The sequence below is a fragment of the Mustelus asterias genome, unplaced genomic scaffold, assembly GCF_964213995.1.
Source record: "Mustelus asterias unplaced genomic scaffold, sMusAst1.hap1.1 HAP1_SCAFFOLD_241, whole genome shotgun sequence".
In the NCBI taxonomy this organism is placed as follows: Eukaryota; Metazoa; Chordata; class Chondrichthyes; order Carcharhiniformes; family Triakidae; genus Mustelus; species Mustelus asterias.
In genome coordinates, this window is record NW_027590213.1 from 399,872 (window position 1) to 426,958 (window position 27,087).

The window sequence follows — 27,087 nt, forward strand, 5'->3', positions numbered from 1 at the left end:
GCACTGACTGTGGAAAGAGCTTTCACCAGTTACACAGCCTGACATCCATTCACACTGGGGAGAAAGCGCACACCTGTTTTCACGGCTTCAACGGGTTGTCTGAACTGCAGGGATACAAGGAGACTCAAAACATGGAAAAACCGTGGATATGTGTGGACTGCGGGAAGGGATACAGAGCCCCATCAGAGCTGCAAGCTCATCGACGCATTCATACGGGAGAAAGGCCATTCACCTGCTCTTGGTGTGGGAAAGGATTCACTCGGTTATCCATCCTGCAGTCATACCAGCGTGTTCACACTGGGGAGAGACCCTTCATCTGTTCTGAGTGCGGGAAGGGATTCAGTCATTCATCCAGTCTGCAGACACACCAGCGAGGTCACACTGGGGAGAGACCATTCACCTGCTCTCACTGTGGGAAGGGATTCAGAGATTTATCCAACCTGCAGACACACCAGCGAGTTCACACAGGGGAGAGACCGTTCACCTGCTCTCAGTGTGGGAAGGGATTCACTCAGTCATCCACCCTGCAGTCACACCAGCGAGTTCACAAGTGATCACACGGGTTGGATTCTGCTGTTATTGTTTCTGCTCTCAATTACATCCAGGACTGCATTTTGTTCATTCTCACAGTTGGTCAATGGGGAGGGTCGGAGGGTTTCTTTCTGCTGGACTGGCCGGTCTCATGACTTTGCCTCCAGTGGGCTGATGCTCTTTGAGTCTTGTTGTGAATACCTGGTTTCAGATTTCACATGGATCACAGAGTGACTGGGTGTGAGGAAGTTCAGAGATATTTAGTCAGCATTTCTGTTTGAAACCTCCCAAATGCCCATCCAATTTCCTTTGTAATTGTTTATTGTCTCCACTTCCTCCACCCTCGTAGGCAGCGAGTTCCAGGTCATTACCATGCGCCGCATCAAAATATTCTTCCTCACATCCCCCACCCCCCGCATCTCTGACCCAAAACTTAAATCTCTGTCCCCCTCATCCTTGTCCCATCAGCGAATGAGAACAGCTTTTCTTTGTCCACCTTATTTAACCTGTCAGAATTTTGTCCACCTCTATCAAATCTCCCCTCAACCTCCTTTGCTCCAAGGGGAACAACCCCAACCTGACATTGACAATAAAGAACAAACAGAATATGTTAATCCCTGAAATCAAATGGGAATGTTTAATTTCTGTTTTAAAGATATTGTGCATATATTGTCCTGGACAATAAAGAAATTGGAATAACTCACCTTGGGTGTGGTTGAATGGAATATATCAATCTGGTATCCACCTACATTCTTGAGAAAGTCTGGGTTGTGTAGATGGGATGAATAAGTTGATCACTTTCTCTTGGAAATACTTACATCCTTGTCCATGAACTTTGTTTTAAAGAAATCCACATTTAAAAGTCCGGCCACTACATGAAATATCAGCACCAGAACAGCAGGAGATAAGAAAGACAGACACTCTGATCTTTTCATCAGCACATCTGAGAGTCAAGAATGTGTGACATGATTTTGGGATACGGGTGAGAGTGTGCAGATATGAATAGTTACATGTGAAAAATAGCAAGCCTAAATTCATGGTGCATTGGAGCGAAGAGCGGGTCCCAGTGGTCCCCAACATCTCAGATGCCAGTCTCCAGCCAAGTCGATTCACTCCACATGATATCAAGAAACAGTTGGAGGCACTGGATATTGCTAAGGCAATGGGCCCTGATAACATTCCAGACTTGTGCTCCACAACTTGCCGGTTCCATAGCCAAGCTCTTCCAGTACAATTGCAACACTGGCATCTACCCGGCAATGTGGAAAATTGCCCTGAACACAAAAAGCAGGACAAATCCAACCCAGCCAAATACCGCCCAATCAGTCGACTCTTGATCATCAGTAAAGTGATGGAAGGGGTCATCAACAGTGCTATCAAGCAGCACCTGCTCAGCAATAACCTGCTCAGTGACGCCCAGTTTGGGTTTCACCAGGGTCAGCTCCCGACCTCATTACAGCCTTGGTTCAAACATGGACCAAAGAGCTGAATCCCAGAGGTGAGGTGAGAGTGAAAGCCCTTGACATCAAGGCCACATTTGACCGAGTGCAGCATCAAGGAACCTGAGCCAAACTGGAATCAATGGGTATCAGGAGGCAAATTCCGCTGGGTGGAATCATACCTGGTACATAGGAAGATGGTTGTGGTTTTGGAGTGTCAGTCATCTCAGCTCCAGGACATCTCTGCATGAGTCCCTCAGGGTCGTGTCCTTGGCCCAACCATTTCAGCTGCATCATCAATGACCTTTCATCCATCATAAGGTTAGAAGTGGGGATGTTCGCCGATGGTTGCACAATGTTCACTATTCATGACCCCTCAGACACCGAAGCTGTCCATGTTCAAATTCAACATGATCTGGACAACATTCAGGCTTGGGCTGACAAGGGGCAAGTAACATTTAATGGCAGGCAATGACCATCACCAACAAGAGCCAATCTAACCACCGCTCCTTGACATTCAATGGTGTAACCATCACTGAATCTCCCACTGTCAACATCCTTGGGGTTACCATTGACCAGAAACTCAACTGGACTCACCACATTAACACAGTGGCTGCAAGAGCAGATCAGAGGCGAGGAATACTGTGGAGAGTAACTCACCTCCTGACTCCGCAGAGCCTATCCACCATCTACAAGGCACAAGTCAGGAGTGTGATGGAATATTCCCCACTTTTAAAGTTTTAAAGTTTATTTATTCGTCACAAGTAAGGCTTACATTAACACTGCAACGAAGTTACTGTGAAATTCCCCTAATTGCCACAGTCCGGCGCCTGTTTGGGTCAATGCACCTAACCAGCACGTTTTTCAGAATGTGGGAGGAAACTGGAGCACCCGGAGGAAACCCACGCAGACACGGGGAGAATGTGCAAACTCCATACAGACAGTGACCCAAGCCGGGAATCGAACCCAGGCCCTGGCGCTGTGAGGCAGCGGTGTGAACCACTGCACCATCGTGCAGCCCATAGATTGACACCACATCTACAAACATCCACTCCCTCCACCACCGCACTCAGTAGCAGCAGTGTGTACTATCTGCACTGCAGCAATTCACCAAAGATCCTCAGACAGCACCTTCCAAACCCATGACCACTTCCATCTAGAAGGACAAGGCAGCAGATACATGGGAACACCACCACCTGCAAGTTCCCCTCCAAGCCATTCACCATCCTGACTTGGAAATATATCGCTGTTCCTTCGCCGTCACTGGGTCAAAATCCTGGTATTCCCTCCCTAGCGGCATTGTGGGTCAACCCACAGCACATGGACTGCAGCGATTCAAGAGGCAGCTCACCACCACCTTCTCAAGGGCAACTAGGGATGGGCAATAAATGCCGGCCAGCCAGTGACGCTCATGTCCCACGAATGAATAAAAAAAAGATGAGTAGTTAGTCCTGGGAATGGTTCAGTGAAGGGTTCCCTGCTATTCGAAACCCCAGGAAGGTGCCGTCCGTGCTTCTCAGAGGCAGTGACTGTTTCTCTGTCAGCCCCAGGATTTCACATTGTCGTCCACTTCTCTTGGATCGATCACTGACTTGAAAGTGTGGAGTTGGTAGAGTTTCATTGATGAGTAAACTTGACCCGATCAGTTTCTAAAAGTTGCATGTAATCAATAAACTTTGATACAATTGACTGATTTGGTGTCTGAGTCTTTGCTTGATGGTTATATCTCTGCCAAATTCAAACCCTTTAAAAGGACAATTTGGGTTCCAGAATTGGGCAGTGTACAGCCAAATTGGAACAATGTAACAGATCAAAAATAAACATTTTTTAAACTGATAATGTCTTTGTAACAATCAGCAGCCCCAGCCTTTCCTGAGGGTTAAATGCTCTCAGTTCTGGGATTATTCTTGTGACTTTTTTTGCCCCTTCTCCAGTGCCTTTATTTCTACAGTGGTTAGCACTGCTGCCTCACAAATCCAGGGAGACGTGTTTGATTCTGGCCTTGGGTGACTGTTTGTGTGAAGTTTGCACATTTTCCCTGCAGGTGCTCCGGTTTCCACCCACAGTCCAACGATGTGCAGGTTAGATAGATTAGCTATGGCAAATATGCGGGGTTCGAGGCTCGGGTGGAATAGACCTGGCTGGGATGAACCTTTGGAGAGTCAGTACAGACTCAATTGGGCTGAATGGCCTCCTTCCGCACTGGAGGGATTCTATGATTCTAAATGGAGATCACAACTGTTGACAGTATTCCCAGTGTCGTATAATCACGCTTCTAATCAAGTCGAACATAACCTCCCTGCTGTTCGATTCTATCCCTCGAGAATGGAACTCTATATGTGGGCCTCAGACTTGAGGGAAGATGTGAAGTTCTTAGAGAGGATGCAGAGGAGATTTGCGAGAATGGCACCTCACATCCTTAAAAAGTACCTGGACCAGCACTTGGCAAGTCAGAACATTTAAGATGATGGGCCAGGTGCTGGTAAATAGGATTAGGTGGGAAGTCAGGCGTTTCTTGCATGTCGGTGCAGACTCGATGGGCTGAAGGGCCTTTTCTGCACTGTACGATTCTATGATGAGGCAATTCAGTTAGTTGGAGAGACTGGAGCAGCTGAAATTTCTCTCTTTAGATCAGTCAGACATCAGGGCTTGGAATGGGGCCATTCGGGCCACTGATTCAATGCTGGCTCTCTGCAGAGCAAACCCTTACCCGTTCTATGGACATATCCATGCTCATGCTTCCTGTCCTGGATGAGCAGAAACTGATAGCCAAGTTCCGCACACATGAGGACGGCCTCAACCGGGATCTTGGATTCCTGTCACACTATCTGTAACCCCCACAGCTTGTCTGGACTTGCAGAATCTCACTGGCTGTCCTGTCTTTAACCTGTGCTTAATGCTCCCTCCATTCACATTGTTTGTACCTTTAAGACTTGATTATCTGTAAAGACTGCATTCCAATCATTATTCTGTAAATTGAGTTTGTGTCTCTGTATGCCCTGTTTGTGAGCATTTCTCCACTCCACCTGACGAAGTGGCAGCGCTCTGAAAGCTAGTGGTATTTGCTACCAAATAAACTTGTTGGACTTCAACCTGGTGTTGTTAAACTTCTTACTGTGTTTATCCTGTCCTGGAAACAGAGAGCTGGAAATCTCCATGCAGGCGGCCAGACAGACATATGTCTATCTGACTGGACTAACAATGTGTGGAATGTACAGACTGGGGAACAATGGGTGGGGGCGGGGCTCCCGGGTCCGCGCGCCTGAACCCGGAGACGTCACCGCGGAGCAGAGTGATTGCTATTGGCTGATTCAGGCAGGGCTCCATTGTGCCGTCACAATGACTCAGAGGGGCGTTCCCAGCACACAGTGTCCCATTGGCAGCAATGTCACTGGTTACAGAAGCAGCACACTGCGGATTGGACACCAGCTCAGCGCAGCAGGCGGTCAAAGCCCCGCCCACCCCCACGTGGGCCCCGGTTCCGCCCCCTTATTGTCTACATGCGGCAGATTGACCAATGGGAACGTGTGGAGGACCGGATGGGCGCTGGTCCTCCAGCCAATCAGAGTCCGGGACTTGTGTGCATGGCCGTATGGAGCTTCCTCCATTGTTGCTCCTCTCTCTCTGGATGAAGATTGAGCTTAAAACAGACTAATATTGTACTGTCGCTACATTATATATTTCCAGTCATTCATCTCTTGCCTATTCGAGTCTTTGGATTTCTTCTCCACAGGGATCAGTGGAGGCTGAGGGTCATTGAATATATTCCAGGGTGAGTTAGACTGATTTTTGATTGATAAAGGAGTCAAGCGCTTTGGGGAACAGGTGGAAAATGGAGAGAAAGTTAAGATGAGGAGGGATTTCCTCACTCAAGGATGTGGTGACGTTTTGGAATTCTGCACCCCAGAGGACTGTGGAGCCTCAGTCATCAAGAATTTTCAAGCTGGAGATTGATAAATTTTGAGATATTGAGGACATTGGGTGATCTGGGAGATAATGTGGGAAATGGCGCTGAGGTAGATCAGCCAATTCCCAATGAATGGTTGAGGCAATTTGATGGGCTGAATGGCCAACTGTTGCTTCTATTTCTTATGATTTCTATGTGCTGGAGTGGAAGCAGTGAGCATGGATCTGTCAATCAGCCTCAATCAGCACCTTGAGGAGAATTGGAAGGGGTGAATATTAGATACAGCAGAGTGAGAATGGAGGGAGAGTGTGTGGGATGGAGATTCACAGCTTTTAGAACATAGAAACATAGAAAAACTACAGCACAAAACAGGCCCTTCGGCCCCACAAGTTGTGCCGAACATATCCCTACCTTTTAGGCCTACCTGTAACCCTCCATCCTATTAAGTCCCATGTACTCATCCAGGAGTCTCTTAAAAACCCCTATTGATTTTGCCTCCACCACCACTGACAGCAGCCGATTCCACTCGCCCACCACCCTCTGTGTGAAAAACTTCCCCCTAACATTTCCCCTGTACCTACCCCCCAGCAGGTATGGGGAATGAGAGAGGAAAGAATGTTCCATAGAAACTAGAATTTTCTGTTCTGAATTTCTATTCTGTTCTGACACTGATTACTTTTTAAAACTTGTTTTACAGGATATTGAAAGAGGAATCACAGGAAGAAATTTCAAAAGTCACGTCGAGACATGACAGTCATATTCCTTGGGAGCTAAACATCATCGGCCTTTGAATCTAGAAGGAGAAATGATTGTACAGTCTGTCGATTTGAAAAGATTTCAAACATCACTGTGACTGGAAAAGCACCAACACACCAACAGTGTTCCAGTGCACTGACTAAAGAGCTTTAACCAGTTACACAGCCTGAATAAATATCACACCATTCGCAGCTGGAAGAGACTGTACTTGTGTTGTGTGTGTGGACAAGGCTGCAACTGAGGCAAGGACACCTGCACCATGGAGAAACCATGGAAATGTGTGGACTGTGGGAAGGGATATGGAGCACCATCTAAGCTGGAAATTCATCGGCGTAGCCATACTGGGGAGAAGCCATTCATCTGCTCTCAGTGTAAGAAGGGATTTAATCAGTTATCCAGCCTACAGATGCACCAGCGAGTTCACACTGGGGAGAGACCATTCACCTGCTCTCAGTGTGGGGAGGGATTCATTCAGTCATCCAGCCTGCAGACACACCAGCGAGTTCACACTGGAGAGAGGCCGTTCACATGCTCCCAGTGTGGGGAGGGATTCACTCGGTCAGCCCACCTGCAGAGACACCAGCGAGTTCACACTGGGGACAGACCGTTCACCTGCTCTCAGTGTGGGAAGGGATTTACTCAGTCATCCCACCTGCAGAGACACCAGCGAGTTCACACTGGAGAGAGACCATTCACCTGCTCTCAGTGTGGGGAGGGATTCACTCAGTCGTCGCACCTGCGGACACACCAGCGAATTCACACTGGAGAGAGGCCGTTCACCTGCTCTCAGTGTGGGCAGGAATTCACTCAGTCAGCCGACCTGCAGAGACACCAGCTACGTCACACAGGGGAGAGGCCGTTCACCTGCTCTCAGTGTGGGAAAGGATTCACTTTGTCAGCCCACTTGCAGAGACACCAGCGAGTTCACACTGGGGAGAAACCATTCACCTGCTCTCATTGTGGGAAGGGATTCATTCAGTCATCAGAGCTGCGGATACACCAGTGCGTTCACACCGGGGAGAGGCCCTTCACCTGCTCTCAGTGTGGGAAGGGATTCACAGTTTCATCCCAGCTGCTGAAACACCAACAAGTTCACGAGTGAATCCAGGGGTTGGATTCTGCTGTTGTTGTTTCTGTTCTCAATTACATCCAGGACTGCATTTTGTTCATTCTCACAGTTGATCCATGGATTGGGTCAGAGGGTTTCTTTCTGCTGGAATGGCTGGTCACATGACTTTGCCTCCAGTGGGCTGATGATCTTTGAATCAAATGGCACAAGGATCTCAGAGTGACAGGGTGTTAGGAAGTTCAGAAATATTTAATCAGGAGAAGACAGAGGGTCGCAGTGAAATGATGCGTTTCTGAATGGAGGGCTGTGACTAGTGGTGTTCCTCAGGGATCAGTGCTGGGACCTTTGCTGTTTGTAATATATATAAATGATTTGGAGGAAAATGTTTGATTGGTAAGTTTGTGAACGACATAAATGTTGGTTGAATTACGGATAGTGATGAGGACCGTCAGAGGATGCAGCAGGATTTAGTTGGAGACTTGGGTGGAGAGATGGCAGATGGAGTTTAATCTGGACAATTGTGAGGTAATGCATTTTGGAAGGTCTAATACAGATAGGAAATATACAGTAAATGGCAGAACCCTTAAGAGCATTGATAGGCAAAGGGATCTGGGTGTACAGGTACACAGGTCACTGAATGTGGCAATGCAGGTGGGGAAGATAGTCAAGAAGCCATACGGCATGCGTGCCTTCATCGGCCGGGGCATTGAATGTAAAAATTGGCAAATCATGTTGCAGCTTTATAAAACCTTAGTTAGGCCACACTTGGAATATAGTGCGGCCTAATTATATAGCGCAGCATGAACTCTGTCCATGCCTCTCATAATCTTGTAGACTTCTATCAGGTCACCCCCCTCAACGTCTGTCGTTCCAGTGAGAACAAACCACGTTTCTCCAACCTCTCTTCATAGCAAATGCCTTCCATACCAGGCAACATCCTGGTAAATCTTTTCTGTACCCTCCCCAAAGCCTCCACATCCTTCTGATAGTGTGGTGACCAGAATTGAACACTATATTCCAAGTGCAGTCTAACTAAGGTTCTATAAAGCTGCAACATGACTTGCCAATTTTTACACTCAATGCCCCGGCCGATGAAGGCAAGCATGCCGTATGTCTTCTTGACTACCTTCTCCACCTGCATTGCCACATTCAGTGACCTGTGTACCTGTACACCCAGTTCCCTCTGCCTATCAATACTTTTAAGGGTTCTGCCATTTACTGTGCATTTCCTTTTTGGATTAGACCTTCCAAAATGCATTACCTCACATTTGTCCGGATTAAACTCCATCTGCCACCTCTCCGCCCAAGTCTCCAACTGATCTACATCCTGCTGTATCCTCTGATGGTCCTCATCACTATCTGCAAATCCACCAACCTTTGTTTCGTCTGCAAACGTACTAATCAATCCAGTTACATTTTCCTCCAAATCATTTATATATATTACAAACAGCAAAGGTCCCAGCACTGATCCCTGAGGAACACCACTTGTCACAGCCCTCCATTCAGAAATGCACCCTTCCACTGCTACCCCCTGTCTTCTTTGACTGAGCCAGTTCTGTATCCACCTTGCCAGCTCACCTCTGATCCCATGCGACTTCACCTTGTGCATCAGTCTGCCATGAAGGACCTTGTCAAAGGTCTTACTGAAGTCCATGTAGACAACATCCACTGCCCTACCCTCATCAATCATCTTCGTCACTTCCTCGAAAAACTCGATCAAGTTAGTGAGCCACGACCTCCCCTTCACAAAACCATGTTGCCTCTCACTAATATGTCCATTTATTTCCAAGTGGGAATAAATCCTGTCTCGAAGAATCCTCTCCAATAATTTCCCGACCACTGATGTAAGGCTCACCGGCCTGTAATTACCTGGATTATTCTTGCGACCCTTCTTAAACAAAGGAACAGCATTGGCTATTCTCCAATCCTCTGGGACCTCCCCATAGCCAGTGAGGATACAAAGATTTATCTCAAGGCCCCAGACTCTCTCAGTATTCTGGGGTATATCCCATCAGGCCCTGGGGACTTGTCTATCTTAATGTTTCTCAAGAACCCCAATATCTCCTTTTTGATCTCAACATGACTCAAACCATTTACACACCCTTTCCCAGACTCATCATCCACCAAGTCCTTCTCTTTGGTGAATACTGACGCAAAGTACTCATTTAATACCTCGCCCATTTCCTCTGGCTCCACGCATAGATTCCCTCCCTTGTCCTTGAGTGAGCCAACCCTCTCCCTGGCTACCCTCTTGCTCTTTATATATGTATAAAAAGTCTTGGGATTTTTCTTAATCCTGCTGGCCAAGGCTTTTTCGTGACCACTTTTAGCCCTCCTTACTCCTTGCTTAAATTTCTTTCTACTTTCCTTGTATTCCACACTTGCTTTGTGTGTTCCCAGCTTTCTCGCTTTGGCAAATGCTTCCTATTTCTCTTTGACTAGACTCACAATATCTCTTGTTATCCAAAGTTCCCAAAACTTGCCATACTTATCCTTCATCCTTACAGGAATGTGCCGGTCCTGAATCCCTATCAACTTACACTCTCCTTATAACTCAAACCATCAAGTCCCGGTAACATCCTGATAAATCTTTTCTGCACTCTTTCTAGTTTAATAATATCCTTTCTATAATGTGACCAGAACTGTACACAGTATTCCAAGTGTGGCCTTACCAGTGTCTTGTACAACTTCAACAAGACATCCCAACTCCTGTATTCAATGTTCTGACCAATGAAACCAAGCATGCTGAAAGCTTTCTTCACCACTCTGTCCACCTGTGACTCCACTTCCAAGGAGCTGTGAACCTGTACCCCTCGATATCTTTGTCCTGTAACTCTCCCCAATGCCCTACCATTAACTGAGTGAGTCCTGCCCTGGTTCGATCGACCAAAATGCATCACCTCGCATTTATCTAAATTAAACTCCATCAGCCACTGGCCCAATTGATCGAGATCCTGTTGCAATCCTGGATAACCTTCTTCACTGTCCACCAATCTTGGTGTCATCTGCAAACTTACTCACCAAGCATGCTAAATTCTCATCCAAATCACCAATATAAATGACAACAGGGGACCCATTACTGATCCCTGAGGTACACCGCTGGTCACAGGCCTCCAGGTTGAAAAACAACCCTCTACAACCACCCTCTGGCTTCTGTCATCAAGAAGCCAATTTTGTATCCATTTATCTACCTCACCCTTGATCCCGTGAGATTTAACCTTCTGCAACAACCTACCATGCGGTACCTTGTCAAAGGCTTTGCTAAAGTCCATGTAGACAACATCAACTGCACTGCCCTCATCTACCTTCTTAGTTACCCCTTTAAAAAACTCAATCAAATTTGTGAGACATGATTTTCCACTCACAAAGCCATGCTGACTGTCCCTAATCAGTACTTCCATCTCTAAATGCCGTTAGATCCTCTCTCTCAAAATACCTTCAAACAACTTACCCAGATGTGAATCACACCGGCCTGTAGTTCCCAGGCTTTTCTCTGCAGCCCTTTTTAAACAAAGGCACAACATTTTCCACCCTCCAATCTTCAGGCACCTCACCTCTGATTATTGATGATTCAAATATCTCTGCTAGGGGACCCACAATTTCCTCCCTCGCCTCCCGAAGTGTCCTGGGATACACTTAATCAGATCCCAGGGATTTATCTACCTTGATGCGCTTTAAGATTTCCAGCACCTCCTTCTCTGTGATATGTACACTCCTCAGGACATCACTATTTATTTCCCCGAGTTCCCTAAACATCCATGCTTTTCTCAACAGTAAATACTGATGAGAAATATTCATTTAGGATCTCACCCATCTCTTGTTTTATGTGGATCTTTGTAAATGTGTTTTATCATTGTTTTGGGCTACATTTGTTAAGGTTTATCTTTATGGGGTTTAACCTTACCGTGAGTATTTAATTAAAGGCATTCCTGGAAGTTTAAAAACAGAGCCACAAGAACGCTTAAGGAATTTATTTTGGTTATTGTTGCTGTAAAGCACATGCTCAGATCCTCTGCTTGTGTATGTATGATATTTGTGTGTTGAATGCTTCAAGCTTTGAGCTTTTGTGTCTGTGATTTAAATCAAATGCACTTTAAAATGGAAGTGTGATCAATAAAGCTTTTTTTTCAAAAGTGATGATCCTGGACCCATATTTACTGGCCAGGGATATGTTTCCAGGACATTTTACTAAACATGTGGGAATGTTAATCCGGATAAATTCACACGTGAGAATGAGAGTTTTAATTTGTAATAGTTATTTAAAATTTGGGACATGTGAAATGATTCTGACCAATCCTGTGTTGGATTGATCTTGGGTTAAATTTCCTGTCAGGTCCAAAGATTTATTCCTGATGCAATTAACACAATGAAAAGGAAATTGGATACTGAAGGAAAGATTTTAAAAGGAGAGATTATAAATAGAAATAGATATATCGCAAGGGGGATAGAATATAAAAGCAGAGATGTCTTGCTGCATCTGTACAGGGCATTGGTGAGGCCGCAGCTGGAATACTGTGTGCAGTATTGGTCCCCTTATTTGCGGAAGGATATATTGGCCTTGGAGGGAGTGCAGAGAAGGTTCACCAGGTTGATACCAGAGATGAGGGGTGTTGATTATGAGGAGAGACTGAGCAGATTGGGTTTGTATTCGTTGGAATTTAGAAGGCTGAGGGGAGATGTTATAGAGACCTGTAAGATAATGAAAGGGCTGGATAGGGTAGAGATGGAGAGATTCTTTCCACTTAGAAATGAAACTAGAACTAGAGGGCACAGCCTCAAAATAAAAGGGGGTCAGTTTAGGACAGAGTTGAGGAGGAACTTCTTCTTTCAGAGGGTGGTGAATCTCTGGAATTCTCTGCCCACTGAAGTGGTGGAGGCTACCTCGTTGAATATGTTTAAATCACGGATAGATGGATTCCTGATCGGTAAGGGAATCAGGACTTATAGGGATCAGGCGGGTAAGTGGAACTGATCCACTTCAGATCAGCCATGATCTTATTGAATGGCGGGGCAGGCTCGAGGGGCTAGATGGCCTACTCCTGTTCCTATTTCTTATGTTCTTATGAAATGATTCCCAGACTGTGTGGTTGTTCGATTAAAACAAAGGAAGGGCACCGATATCCATTTGAGAACTTTTCAATCCACCCTTTTCAAACTAAGAGAGTCGATGTACAAAGAAAGCCCAGGGATGGTAGATAAGGGGGTCTGGAAAACATCATGATGGGGGCACCTATCTGTTCATGAGCTGATCACAAAGCCCCATGATGCCCAGACACTAATTGATTGGACCTATATGTAATGTATGTAATCTATCACCATTCTGATTGGATTGTGTCCAGCTGGGATGGGCTGAGTAACTGTATAAGAATTGATGATTTTCCTTGTGGGATGGAGTTGTACATGATCAGCCCTTGTGGCTTCTCCCCCCTGTAAGAGTTCTAACAACACCAGGTTAAAGTCCAACAGGTTTATTTGGTCGCCAATGCCATTAGCTTTCAGAGCGCTGCTCCTTCGTCAGATGGAGTGGAAATCTGCTCTCAAACAGTGCACAGAGACACAAAATCAAGTTACAGAATACTGATTAGAATGCGAATCTCTACAGCCAACCAGGTCTTAAAGATACAGACAATGTGAGTGGAGGGAGTATTAAGCACAGGTTAAAGAGATGTGTATTGTCTCCAGACAGGCATACTTCTCCCACTGGCATAACTCAATAAACTGTTTGTCAATTGAATCAGGCTTGAGTGTTGAACGATTCTTCTGAGTTCATTCCCCAAAACACACTGGGTACATTACCGCTGGAGATACCACTACAGGTATTGCCAAAATCTTCAGACAATACAAAGACTCATGAAAGCCAGTATCCCAGTTTAAAGACTTATCTTTTATTTGACCAACGATTGAAGGGAGAAATTATTGGACAGTTAATCCTGCTCTAGAAGAGAAGCATCCTGATCTAATAACTCTGACAATCATTAGGATAGATCAATAATACATTCTTCATATCAATTCTCCTGCCTTTCATCAGGTGTAAACCAATCATTTTCAATACAAATCAATCATTAATTACACGTCATATACTTTAACCAATTGCATTTTACCCTCTGACATAATGGGATTTCATTGGTCCGTAGAATCCGGACACTTCCTCCCCCTATTGCTGACTCTGCTTCCCCTTGTTGCTGAGCAACCCCAGAAGCTTAGCTACAAAGGTCAAAGTTAATGTTCCAATCGGCTCTTACTCCGTCACTGGCCAAACCAGACAAATGCATGTTCTCACGTCTGAGAAGACACTGTCTTATCTGGACAGTGTGAATCAATCATATTCATGAAGCTGCCTTTAGAAACTTTGTTAAAATCTTCCTTGAAAAGGTTGGCGCATTCTGTGGCTTCATTGTTCCGAAGAATGTAGCCTGTCTGTAAGTGTCCCTGTACCATCATGCCTTGCAGCAGCCTGCCTTTGGCTAAAGTTTGCAATTGCTTTTAAAAATACAGCTAACATACATTTTAAAATCAGAAAATTCATGTTTAAATCAGAATTACTTGTTTAAATCTCTTACTGTGTTCACATGTGTGTAGACTGTTTCCTTGTTAGCTTCTCAGTCTGATTTAGTCATTTAACTCAATGCTGGTGGTTCTGTTAGTGTCTGAAATGCCTCATGGTTTAAAATTTCTCCAACCTATCAGGAACCTTCTCCAACAGTTTGCCATTGCGGAGCTCGGAGTACAGCACTTGTTTCAGGAGTCTTGTGTGGGGCTTGTGGACAATGTGGCCCGCCCATCACAGCTGGTCAAGTGTGACCAGTGCCTCGATACTGGGGATATTGGCCTGGGAGAGGACACTCACGGTGGTAAGCCTATCCTGCCAGTGGATTTGCAGGATTTTGTGGAGGCAACGTTGGTGACATCTCTCCAGGGATTTGAGGTGTGTGTTGTACATTGTCCATGTTTCTGATGGATACAGGAGGGCAGGGACCACGGCTGCTCTGCAGACCATGAGCTTGTTGCTGGATTTGAGGTCTCGGGCTTTGAACTCTGTTCCTCAGGCGTCCGAAGCCTGCACTGGCCCATTGGAGTCGATGCTGGATTTCATCGTCGATGTTTGCCCGTGCCGACAGAGGGCTCCCGAGGTGTGGGGAATGATCCATGTTACCCAGGGGCTCACTGTGGATCTTGATGGGTCGGGGAGGGGGAGCAGGAGTGGGCTGGTAGAGAACCTTTGTTTCCCAGATGTTTAGTCTGAGGCCCATTCTCTCATATGTCTCAGTGAATATGTCGACGAGTTTAAGCTTTTTGATTAGTGTCACAAGTGGGCTTACATTAACACTGCAATGAAGTTACTGTAAAAATGCCCTTGATCAACCCCTGAGTGTGCGCACAGACTCACTCAGGTCGTGAACGAAGATCAGTCCATCGTTCAAACCAGCCTCCCATCCATTGACACTGTCGACACTTCCCACTGCTTCGGAAAAGCAGCCAGCATAATTAAGGACCCCACGCACCACGGACATTCTCTCTTCCGCTTTCTTCCATCGGGGAAAAAGAAACAAGTCTGAGGACACGAACCAACCGACTCAAGAACAGCTTCTTCCCTGCTGCCATCAAACTTTTGAATGGACCTACCTCGCATTAAGTTGATGTTTCTCTGCACCCCAGCTATGGCTGTAACATTCTGCACTCTCTCATTTCCTTCCTTATGTACGTTATGGTTTTTCTGTATCGCGTGCAAGAAATAATCCTCTTCACTGTGTACTAATACGTGTCAATAATAAATCAAATCAAATAGGCATTTTCTTCATTCATTTATGGGACATTTATTGCCATCCTAGTTGCCCTTGTAGGGCATTCGAGAGACAACCACATTGCTGTGGCTCTGGAGTCATATGTAGGCCAGGCCAGGTAAGGGCAGCAGATTTCCTTCCCTAAAGGGCACTGGTGAACCAGATGGGTTTTTCCGACAATCGACAATGGTTTCATGATAATCAGTAGGTTCTTAATTTTATTTAATTGAATTCAAATTCCACCATCTGCCATGGCGGGATTCGAACCCGGACCCCCAGAACATTAGCTGAATTTCTGGATTAATAGTCTAGCAATAATACCCACTGGGCCATCACCTCCCCCCCACCCCCCTTAGAGTCTGCGTACTGCAGCCCGATGACTGAGGCTTGGCTGGTCTTGGTTCTGGCCTGGAGGGGTCGGAGATTGAAAGTTTCCTACTGGTCCAGTCAGTTAGCTCGACTGCAGTGGGGAGCTTCATGGTGCTGGGGTGGAGTGTTGCTGCGGGGAAGGTGGGGATGAACGTTGGTGCAATGACGCAGCCCTGCTTGACCCCAGTTTGTACTCATTCTGATCGCCTCACCATAGGAAGGATGTGATTGCACTGGAGGGGGTGCAGAGGAGATTCACCAGGATGTTGCCTTGGATGGAGCAGCTGAGCTATAAGGAGAGACTCGATAGGCTTGGATTGTTTTCTTGAGAGCAGAGAAGGCTGAGGGGGGACATGATTGAGGTGTATAAGATTGTGAGGGGTTTGGACAGATTGGATAGGAAGCAGCTGTTCCCCTTAGTTGAAAGGTCAATAACGAGGGGGCATCATTTTAAGGTGAGGGGCAGGAGGTTTTGGGGGATTTGAGGAAAAATGTTTTCACCCAGAGGGTGGTGGGAGTCTGGAATTCACTGTCTGGGAGGGTAGTGGAGGCGGGAAACCTCACAACCTTTAAAAAGCACATGGATGAGCACTTGAATGTTTTGACAGTTCAAACACCATCAGCCAAGTGCTGGAAAATGGATGAGTGTAAATTTAGTATAGTTTTGTCAGTGCAGACTCGATGGGCTGAAAGGCCTCTTCTGTACTGTATGACTCTATGACTTGTGAACTCGCTGGTGTTTCTGCAGTCGGGATGACTGAGTGAATCCCTTCCCACACACGGTGCAGGGGAATGGCCTCTCCCCAGTGTGAACTCGCTGGTGTGTCCGCAGGGCAGATGACGATCTGAATCTCTTTGTGCAGTGAGAGCAGCTGAAAGGTCTCTCCTCAGTGTGAATGCGCTGGTGGGACATCATTAGCTGAGAGCTTTTGAAATCCCTCCCACAGTCAGAGCATTTAAAGGGTCTCTCTTGGGTGTGAGTGACATTGTGCCTCAACAAGTAGGGCAACTGACTGAATCCTTTCCCACACACAGAGCATGTGAACGGCCTCTCCCCAGTGTGAACTAACTGGTGTCTCCGCAGGCCTGATGCCACACTGAATCCTTTCCCACACACAGAGCAAGTGAACGGCCTCTCCCCAGTGTGAACTCGCTGATGGCTCTGCAAATCAATTAACTGAGTGAATCCCTTCCCACACACAGAGCAGATGAAAGGTCTCTCCCCAGTGTGAAATCGATGGTGTCTCTGCAGACTGGACAACCGAGTGAATCCTTTCCCACACTCAGAGCAAGTAAATGGCCTCTCCCCAGTGTGAACTCGCTGGTGTCTCTGTAAATCAATTATCTGAGTGTATCCCTTCCCACACACAGAGCAGGTGAACGGCCTCTCCCCAGTGTGACTGCGCCGATGAATCTCCAGCATAGATGGAAAACTGAATCCTTTCCCACAGTCCCCACATTTCCACGGTTTCTCCATGGTGCGGGTGTCCTTGTGACTCTTCAGGTTAAACAATCAGTTAAATCTCACACAGAACACGAGTACAGTCTCTCCCGCTGTGAATGCTGCGATGTATTTTCAGGCTGTGTAACTGGTTAAAGCTCTTTCCACACTCAGTGCACTGGAACACTCTCACTCGGGTGTGTGTGTGTCACTTATCCAGTCACACTGATGCTTAAAATCTCCTGAAGCAGACAGAACAGAGAAACATTTCTTCTAGCTTCAAAGGTCGATGATATTGAGGTCCCAATGAATTGAGTGACTCTGTCAGATGTTGATGTGACGTTTGGTTTGAGATTTCTGTCTGTAAATTCTCACCTTCTGATATCCTGTGAAAGGAATTTACAAAAGTCATCAGTGTCAGCACAGAATAGAAATTCAGAACAGACAATTCTAGTTTCTATGGAACATTCTTTCCTCTCTCATTCTTCAAAAGCTGTGAATCTCCATCCCTGACACTCTCCCTCCATTCTCACTCTGCTGTATCTAATATTCACCCTCCCAATTCTCCTGAAGGTACTGATTCAGACTGATTGACAGATCCATGCTCATGGCTTCCTGTCCTGGACACAGGGAGCTGAAAATCTCCATGCAGGCTGCCAGACAGATGTCTATAATACTGGATAAAAGTGTAATATACAGGACATTACTTGAGTAGTGATCGAGCAGGGATTTGAGGAAGATTTATATTGAGGTAGGGAGAGCACATGATCTAGAACTCACTGCCTATGAGGATGGTGGAACAGAAGATGTTCAATCATTTCAAAATGAAATTGGGTGGGTACTTGAAGGAAATACAACTTGCAGAGGAATGTTGATAGAAAGATAGAACAGGATTCTACAGAGAATCAATCTGCAGTTATAAGATGACATGGAGATGTCGGCATTGGACTGGGGTGGGTACACAACACCAGGTTCATCAGGTGAGTGGCCATTCACCTGATGAAGGAGCAGCGCTCCGAAAGCTCGTGCTATCAAATAAACCTGTTGGACTTTAACGTGGTATTGTGACACTTCTCACTGTTTATAAAATGGACAGGTTAGGTTGATTGGCCATGCTCAATTGCCATTTCGTGTCCCAGGGTGTGTGGGTTGGGGGGATTAGCAGGATAAATCCGTCGTACGACTGGGAGAAGGTTGGGAAGAATGCTCTGTTGGAGAGTCAGTGCAGACTTCATGGGCCAACAGGCCTCTTTCTGCTTTGTAGGGATTCCATGACTCGAGTTACTCAATTAGCTCCTTCTGTGCTGCAATGAGTTTATAACTGGAAATATATAATGTAGCTGCAGTAATATATTACACAACTAGAAATAATAAGAAATGGAAAGAAGGAGAACATTTTACTCACAGATGTTGCTGACAGGAGCAAGTTTTAGGTTTTCTGAAGCGCAATCCTCATTCACACAAAGCCCGCGCTCTAATTGGCTGGAGGACCAGAGTCCTTCCGGTCCTCCGACTCTTCCCATTGGTCAACTTGCAGGGAGGGTGGGCACAGCCCCGCACATGCGCAGGCTCCCCTCTCCCTTTGGACATGCGCAGTCCCTGGTGGGGCGGGGGAGATCACCGAGCGGCTTCTCGCTCTGGCCGGAGCCGTCAGCCGGTTGCCTGGAAACCTCGGCTCGATGAGGTGCAGAGGAAGGAGGGTGAACAGGTGGGGGCGCGCCCGGGCCTGCGCACTGGAAGGCGGAGACGTCACTGCGGAGCCGAGTAATTCCTCATGGCTGATTGTGACGTCTCAATGCGGAAGTTGTCCAATGATTTTCAGAGTGAAACTTCCTCTGGGCAACATCTGGGAGGAAATCAATGTTTCCCCCTTTCCATTTCTTTTCTCATTCTGGGGAAAATTGGGGACTTGCAGCAACTGAAGGGAAAGGGAGTGAATCCAGCCGGTTTCTTCCACACATTATTCGTCCACTAATGTAGACATTTATCTGTCTGGCAGCCTGCAGGTACATTTTCAGCTCTCTGTGTCCAGGACAGGAAGCAGTGAGCATGGATCTGTCAATCAGCCTCAATCAGCACCTTCAGGAGAATTGGGAGGGTGAATATTAGATACAGCAGAGTGAGAATGGAGGGAGAGTGTGTGGGATGGAGATTTACAGCTTTTGGGGAATGAGAGAGGAAAGAATGTTCTATAGAAACTAGAATTGTCTGTTCTGAATTTCTATCCTGTGCTGACATTGATGACTTTTATAAATTCCTTTTGCAGGATATCAGAAGGTGAAGATTTAAAGACGAATATCAAACCAATCTTCACATCAAAAGCTAACATAGCCACTCAGTTAATTGGGACCTGAATATCATCGACCTTTGAATCTAGAATGGAAATGTTTCTCTGCTCTGTCTGCTTCAGGAGATTTTAAACATCAGTGTGGCTGGAAAAGCACCGAGACACACACACACTGAAACATGCAGTGACTGTGGAAAGAACTTTAACCAGTTAGACAGCCTGAAAATACATTGCAGCAGAGAGACCGCACCCATGTTATGTTGTGACTGAACTGATTGTCAAGCCTGGAGAGTCACAAGGACACCCGCACAATGGAGAAATTGTGTAAATGTGGGGACTGTGGGAAAGGATTCAGGTTCCCATCTGCACTGGAAACTCATCGGCGCAGTCACACTGGAGAGAGACCATTCACCTGCTGTGTGTGTGGGAAGGGATTCACTCAATTATCCCATTTACAAACACACCAGGGAGTTCACAGTGGGGAGAGGCCATTCACCTGCTCTGTGTGTGGGAAGGGATTCAGTCAGTTATCCAACCTGCTGAAACACAATCTCACTCACACTAATGAGAGACCCTTTAAATGCTCTGACTGTGGGAGTGGTTTCAAATGCTCTGGAGATCTGGTGTCCCACCAGCGCATTCACACTGAGGAGAGACCGTTCAGCTGCTCTCACTGCACAAAGAGATTTAAAACATCATACAACCTGCAAGTACACCAGCAAATTCACACCGGGGAGAGACCATTCACCTGCTCTGTGTGTGGGAAAGGATTCTCTCGGTTAAACAATCTGCTGACCCACCAGCGCATTCACACCGGGGAGAAGCCGTTCACCTGCTCTGACTGTGGGAAAGGATTCACTCGGTTGAACAATCTGTTGACCCACCAACGGGTTCACACCAGAGAGAGACCGTACACCTGCTCTGTGTGTGGGAAGGGGTTCACTCAGTTGCCCAACCTGTTGAGTCACAAGGTCACTCACACCCAGGAGAGACCCTTTAAATGCTCTGACTGTGGGAGTGGCTTCAAAAGCTCTCGGGAACTGATGGTCCACCAACCCATTCACACTGACGAGAGACCATTTAGCTGCTCTCACTGCTCAAAGAGGTTTAGGAGGTCATCCACACTGCGGAGACACCAGCAAGTTCACACCGGGGAGAGACCGTTCACCTGCTCTCAGTGTGGGAAGAGATGCAATCGATCATCCAACCTGCAGAGACACCAGCAAGTTCACAAGTGATTACAGGGGTTGGATTCTGCTATTGGTGAAGTGGGAGGGTCGGAGAGATTCTTTCTGCTGGTCTGGCCGGTCTCACGACTTTGCTTCCAGTGGGCTGATGCTCTTAGAGCCTGGGAGAGCACATTGCCACTGAAATGATCCACAAAAGCTGATCAAGGACATTTATTTTATCCTGGATAGTAAATAGTGCTTTTCCTACCACTACAAGTAGATCTGAAATAAACACAAAGAACAGGAAAAACACAGCAGGTCTGGCAGCATCTGTGGAGAGAGAAACAGAGTTAATGTTTCACGTCCAATGTAACTCTACTTCAGAACTAAAGAGAGGGAGAAATGTAATGGGTTTGAAGTAAGTGGGAAAGGGGGAGAGTCATGTACTTGGTCAAAGATCCACTACAACAATAATTTTTGACTTCCGTAATGGCAATATTAGCTTTTAAAAGCAACGGTGACTAAGAATTAGGCATGCTGGGATTTTTGGTCAACTTATAATTAAAAACAGATGCAGGCTGCAGAGTTACTGTGAGTGATGACCTGGTCTGGAACTGTGACCTGAAGCTTTCTGTGTTGACAAAATGAACAAAGAACGAAGAAAATTACAGCACAGGAACAGGCCCTTCGGCCCTCCAAGCCTGCACCGACCAGACTGCCCAACTGAACTGAAACCCCCAACTCTTCCGGGGATCATATCCCTCTATTCCCATCCTAGTCATGTACTTGTCAAGTCGCCTCTTAAAAGTCACGACCATATCCGCTTCCACTACCTCCCCCGGCAACGAGTTCCAGGCACCCACTACTCTGTGTAAAAAAACTTGCCTCGTACATCTCCTTTAAATCTTGCCCCTCACACCTTAAACCTATGCCCCCTAATAATTGACTCTTCCACCCTGGGAAAAAGCTTCTGACTATCCACTCTGTCCATGCTTCTCATAATCTTGTAGACTTCCATCAGGTCTCCCCTCAACCTCCATCGCTCCAGTGAGAACAAACCAAGTTTCTCCAACCTCTCCTCATAGCTAATGCCCTCCACACCAGGCAACATCCTGGTAAATCTTTTTTCTACCCTCTCCAAAGCCTCCATATCTTTCTGGTAGTGTGGTGACCAGAATTGAACACTATATTCTAAGTGCGGCCTACCTATGGTTCTATAAAGCTGCAACATGACTTGCCAATTTTTAAACTCAATACCCTGGCCGATGAAGGCAAGCATGCCGTATGCCTTCTTGACTACCTTTTCCACCTGCATTGCCACTTTCAGTGACCTGTGTACCCAGATCCCTTTGCCTATTAATACTCGTAAAGGTTCTGCCATTTACTGTATATTTCCTATCTGTATTAGACCTTTCAAAATGCATTACCTCACATTTGTCCAGATTAAACTCCATCTGCCATCTCTCCGCCCAAGTCTCCAACTGATCTATATCCTGCTGTATCCTCTGATGGTCCTCATTGCTATCTGCAAATCCACCAACTTTTGTGTCATCTGCAACCTTACTAATCAATCCAGTTACATTTTCCTCCAAATCATTTATATATATCACAAACAGCAAAGGTTCCAGCACTGATCCCTGTGGAACACCACTTGTCACAGCCCTCCATTCAGAAACACACCCTTCCACTGCTACCCTCTGTCTTCTTTGACAGAGCCAGTTTTGTATCTACCTTGCCAGCTCACCTCTGATCCCATGTGACCCCACCCACCCCTGTGCAAGTCCACAGATCCTTGAAGGTGACATCACAGGTGGAGAAGGTAGTGAAGAAGGCATATGGCATGCTTGCCTTTATAGGATGGGGCATAGAATATAAAAGTTGGGGTCTGATGTTGCAGACGTATAGAACGTTGGTTTGGCCGCATTTGGAATAATGCATCCAGTTCTGGTCGCCACACTACCAGAAGGACGTGGAGGCTTTAGAGAGAGTGCAGAGGAGGTTTACCAGGATGTTGCCTGGTATGGAAGGGCTTAGTCATGAGGAGAGATTGGGTAAACTGGGGTTGTTCTCACTGGAAAGTCGGAGGATGTGGGGTGACCTAATAGAGGTGTATAAAATTATGAAAGGCATAGATAGGGTGAACGGTGGGAAGCTTTTTCCCAGATCGGTGGTGACGTTCACGAGGGGTCATAGGTTCAAGGTGAGGGGGGGAAGGTTTAACACAGATATCAGAAGGACATATTTTACACAGAGGGTGGTGGGGGCCTGGAATGCGCTGCCAGGCAAGGTGGTGGAGGCGGACACACTGGGAACGTTTAAGACTTATCCAGATAGCCATATGAACGGAGTGGGAATGGAGGGATACAAAAGAATGGTCTAGTTTGGACCAGGGAGCGGCACGGGCTGGGAGGGCCAAAGGGCCTGTTCCTGTGCTGTATTGTTCTTTGTTCTGCACCAGTCTGCCATGAGAGACCTCAAATGTGGGAAGTTGTTTACTTTGAGGTAGACATGATGGCACCAAGTTCTATGGAAGAGATGTGAGCTACACGCGATCAAACCAAACATAATGGTGTCATTTACAAGTAATTTCGCTGGCTGTGTATGCCACGTGATCAGTTTCTGGTTACACCATTGGCTGGGTGCCATCGAATCGTCTGGAAAGTTGAAACAATTTGTCGATAAAAGACGTGCAGCTCTTTGTCTGCAGTGATAACCCGAGAGATCAACCACCAGAAGAAGACGACGTGCCCTGAAGAACATTGTCAGGGACCAAAAGTCATGATGTGGAGATGCCGGCATTGGACTGGGGTAAACACAGTAAGAGTTTTAACAACACCAGGTTAAAGTCCAACAGGTTTATTTGGTAGCAAATACCATTAGCTTTCGGAGCGCTGCTCCTTCGTCAGATGGAGTGGAAATCTGCTCTCAAACAGGGCACAGAGACACAAAATCAAGTTACAGAATACTGATTAGAATGCGAATCCCTACAGCCAACCAGATCTTAAAGATACAGACAATGTGAGTGGAGGAGCATTAAGCACAGGTTAAAGAGATGTGTATTGTCTCCAGACAATACGGGACCAAAAGGACAGATTCCACATCGGGAACGGACTTCGTGTTTACGGGTAGCGTCTATTTTCAGTTAAATAATTAATGTTCAGTCGAGAGCTGAAGTGTTGCAACCTTTTAAGTTTGAGTTGGCACCTAAAATGTTCAATAAAGGAAGGTTGTTAAGAGAATTAAGGGTTGACTCCTGTTCTTCTTGTCACATTAAACTGGAATGTTGGAAAGAATTCGAATTAGTCACCGAATAATGGTCAGAGCAAAATGGAAAGTCAGGGATTGGTGAGAGTGCGGGCAAGATGAAATGGAGAGGGGAAGGTTGTACAAAAGAAACAAATCATTGGTCCAAAATAAGTGTTAATGGCAGAATAAAGGACAGCTCTGTCTGGAAGCAAAAAAAACCATGAAGACAAGATACAGACTGGCACTCAGCAAAAAGAAACAAATCAAAATGGAGGAGAGAGTTCAGGGTGTGAAGTTGTTGAACTCAATGTTGAGTCCAGAAGGCTGTAAAGTGCCTCATCGGAAGATGAGGGGCTGTTTGTCCAGCTTGTGTTGGGCTTCTCCGGAACATTGCAGCAGGCCGAGGACAGAAATGTGAGTGTGAGAGCAAGGTGGTGAATTCTAATGGCAAGCGGAAGGTCAGGGTCATGCTTGTGGACTGAGTGGAGGTGTTCCACAAAGAGGGCAGGGAACAGGCTACAGATGAATTAAAGAGAAACCATTTGTGTCCAGAACATTGTGAAGATCCTTTTACTCTGGTTGTCTTTGATCTTCAAGTCATTTTCTGTTTGTTTTAACCATGTTCTGTTTCATTAATAAACTTTTATCAGGAAAAATATTTGATTTTTCTGGATTTTCCCTGATGAGATTGATGCACTTTAGGGAAAGCAGGTGAGAGGTGTTGGCAGGCTCTTTAACAGAAAGTGAGTCCCTCTAAGGTAATTGGCAAAGGAGCCAGAGGGGGAGATGAGATTTTATTTTATTTTTTGACACAGCGAGTTGTTCTCATCTGCCTGAAAACAGATTCAATAGAATCTTTCCAAAGGGTAAAGACTTGAAAGGGAAGAATTTTCAGGGCTGTGGGGAAAGAACAGAGCAGTTGGATGAATCAGTCCTTTCAAAGAGATAGCATGGGTATGATGGGCTGAATGGACTCCTGTCAATCTCATCCTCCAACTTTTGTGCAGGTTAAAAGGGACAGATTTCAGTGCAGCCTCTTCCCTGTTTATGTATTTAAAGAGACAGGTTTCTCTTTAGCTCTGAGTGACTGATATAACAATTGGTTGGAGGCCCATTTCCCACTCAGTCCTCCAGCACCTTCCTGTCTCTCTATTAGTGCGACGCCCAGGGCAGTTTCTCAAATGGGACACAGGCCCTGTTATTCTCAGCTAAATTCAGCCCTCAGCTCCACCGCCTGGCTGTCATTGACACGAGAAGTCGGGAGACAGAATGGTGCCCGAGGCTCAAATGGGAAGTTGAAACTTGTGGCTCTAAACCAACACTTCAACATTTGTCATCAAATCCATGTTATTTATACTGAAGTTTTTATTATTAGGTTTAGACACTGGAAGCAAAGGCTGGGGGTTTTTAAAGGGTAACTTTCCCTTTCTAACTTCGTGTTGTCTATAATGTCAGCCGTGGTTCAATGGGTACAATTCTCACCTTTGAGTCAGAAGGTTCTAGGTTCAAATCCCAGTCCAGGGACCTGAGGCAAAAATCAAATCCAACATTCCACATCCAGCACTGAGGGAGAGCTGCACTGAGGGAGCGCTGCAATGAGGGAGCGCTGCACTGAAGGAGCGCTGCACTGAGGGAGCACTGCACTGAGGGAAGCGGCACTGAGGGAGCGCGGCACTGAGGGAGCGCTGCACTGAGGGAGCGCTGTACTGAGGGAGCGCTGCACTGAGGGAGCGCCGCACTGAGGGAGCGCCGCACTGAGGGAGCGCCGCACAGAGGGAGCGCCGCACAGAGGGAGCGCCGCACTGAGGGAGCGCCGCACTGAGGGAGCGCCGCACTGAGGGAGCGCCGCACTGAGGGAGCGCTGCACTGAAGGAGCGCTGCACTGAGGGAGCGCCGCACTGAGGGAGCGCCGCACTGAGGGAGCGCTGTACTGAGGAGCGTTGAACGGAGGGAGCGCTGCACTGAGGGAGCGCTGCACTGAGGGAGCACTGCACTGAGGGAGCGCCGCACAGAGGGAGCGCCGCACAGAGGGAGCGCCGCACTGAGGGAGCGCCGCACTGAGGGAGCGCCGCACTGAGGGAGCGCCGCACTGAGGGAGCGCCGCACTGAGGGAGCGCCGCACTGAGGGAGCGCCGCACTGAGGGAGCGCCGCACTGAGGGAGCGCCGCACTGAGGGAGCGCCGCACTGAGGGAGCGCTGTACTGAGGAGCGTTGAACGGAGGGAGCGCCGCACTGAGGGAGCGCCGCACTGAGGGAGCACGGCACTGAGGGAGCGCTGCACTGAGGGAGCGCCGCACTGAGGGAGCGCCGCACTGAGGGAGCGCCGCACTGAGGGAGCGCTGTACTGAGGGAGCGTTGAACGGAGGGAGCGCCGCACTGAGGGAGCGCCGCACTGAGGGAGCGCCGCACTGAGGGAGCGCTGTACTGAGGAGCGTTGAACGGAGGGAGCGCTGCACTGAGGGAGCGCTGCACTGAGGGAGTACTGCACTGAGGGAGCGCCGCACTGAGGGAGCGCCGCACTGAGGGAGCGCCGCACTGAGGGAGCGCCGCACTGAGGGAGCGCCGCACTGAGGGGGCGCCGCACTGAGGGAGCGCAGCACAGAGGGAGCGCTGAACTGTGGGAGCGCCGCACTGAGGGAGCGCCGCACAGAGGGAGCGCCGCACAGAGGGAGCGCCGCACTCAGGGAGCGCCGCACTCAGGGAGCGCCGCACTCAGGGAGCGCCGCACTGAGGGAGCGCCGCACTGAGGGAGCGCCGCACTGAGGGAGCGCCGCACTGAGGGAGCGCCGCACTGAGGGAGCGCCGCACTGAGGGAGTGCCGCACTGAGGGAGCGCCGCACTGAGGGAGCGCCGCACTGTGGGAGCGCCACACTGAGGGAGCGCCGCACTGAGGGAGCGCCGCACTGAGGGAGCGCCGCACTGAGGGAGCGCCGCACAGAGGGAGCGCCGCACTGAGGGAGCGCCGCACTGAGGGAGCGCTACACTGTCAGAACAGCCTTCTTTCAAATAAGATGTTAAACTGAGGCCCTGTCAGCCCCTCAGGTGGATGTAAAAGATCCCACAGCCACTATTTGGAAGAAGAGCAGGGGAAT

At 47.5% G+C, this 27,087-nt stretch overlaps 3 protein-coding genes across 3 annotated transcripts in view; 1 reads left to right on the forward strand and 2 right to left on the reverse strand.

The window, feature by feature from the left end:
* LOC144485865 (uncharacterized) overlaps positions 1-27,087 on the reverse strand; it is a 65,034-nt gene that overhangs the window by 20,933 nt on the left and 17,014 nt on the right. The gene's annotated exons all lie outside the window — the stretch shown is intronic.
* LOC144485854 (uncharacterized) lies at positions 4,296-23,502 on the forward strand. Its single transcript, XM_078203930.1, has 6 exons — positions 4,296-4,415; positions 7,109-7,723; positions 14,406-14,627; positions 14,749-14,832; positions 19,976-20,718; positions 23,457-23,502. Exons 1-6 carry the CDS (start codon positions 4,296-4,298, stop codon positions 23,500-23,502), a joined length of 1,830 nt encoding a protein of 609 aa, XP_078060056.1.
* On the reverse strand, positions 13,700-18,755 carry LOC144485871 (uncharacterized). Its single transcript, XM_078203948.1, has 2 exons — positions 18,699-18,755; positions 13,700-17,679 (listed from the first exon to the last, which is right to left on the reverse strand). The coding sequence occupies exon 2, from the start codon at positions 17,327-17,329 to the stop codon at positions 16,568-16,570; it is 762 nt and encodes a 253-aa protein (XP_078060074.1). The 5' UTR covers positions 17,330-17,679; positions 18,699-18,755; the 3' UTR covers positions 13,700-16,567.

Coding starts and splice junctions, on each gene's coding strand:
- LOC144485854 (XM_078203930.1), top strand. CDS start 4,296: ATGGAACTCTATATGTGGGCCTCAGACTTGAGGGAAGATGTGAAGTTC. Junction 14,833..19,975: donor GCCGACAGAGGGCTCCCGAG/GTGTGGGGAATG, acceptor CGCAGTCACACT/GGAGAGAGACCATTCACCTG. Junction 20,719..23,456: donor TCCACACTGCGGAGACACCA/GCAAGTTCACAC, acceptor CTTTGTCTGCAG/TGATAACCCGAGAGATCAAC.
- LOC144485871 (XM_078203948.1), bottom strand. CDS start 17,329: ATGGAGAAACCGTGGAAATGTGGGGACTGTGGGAAAGGATTCAGTTTT.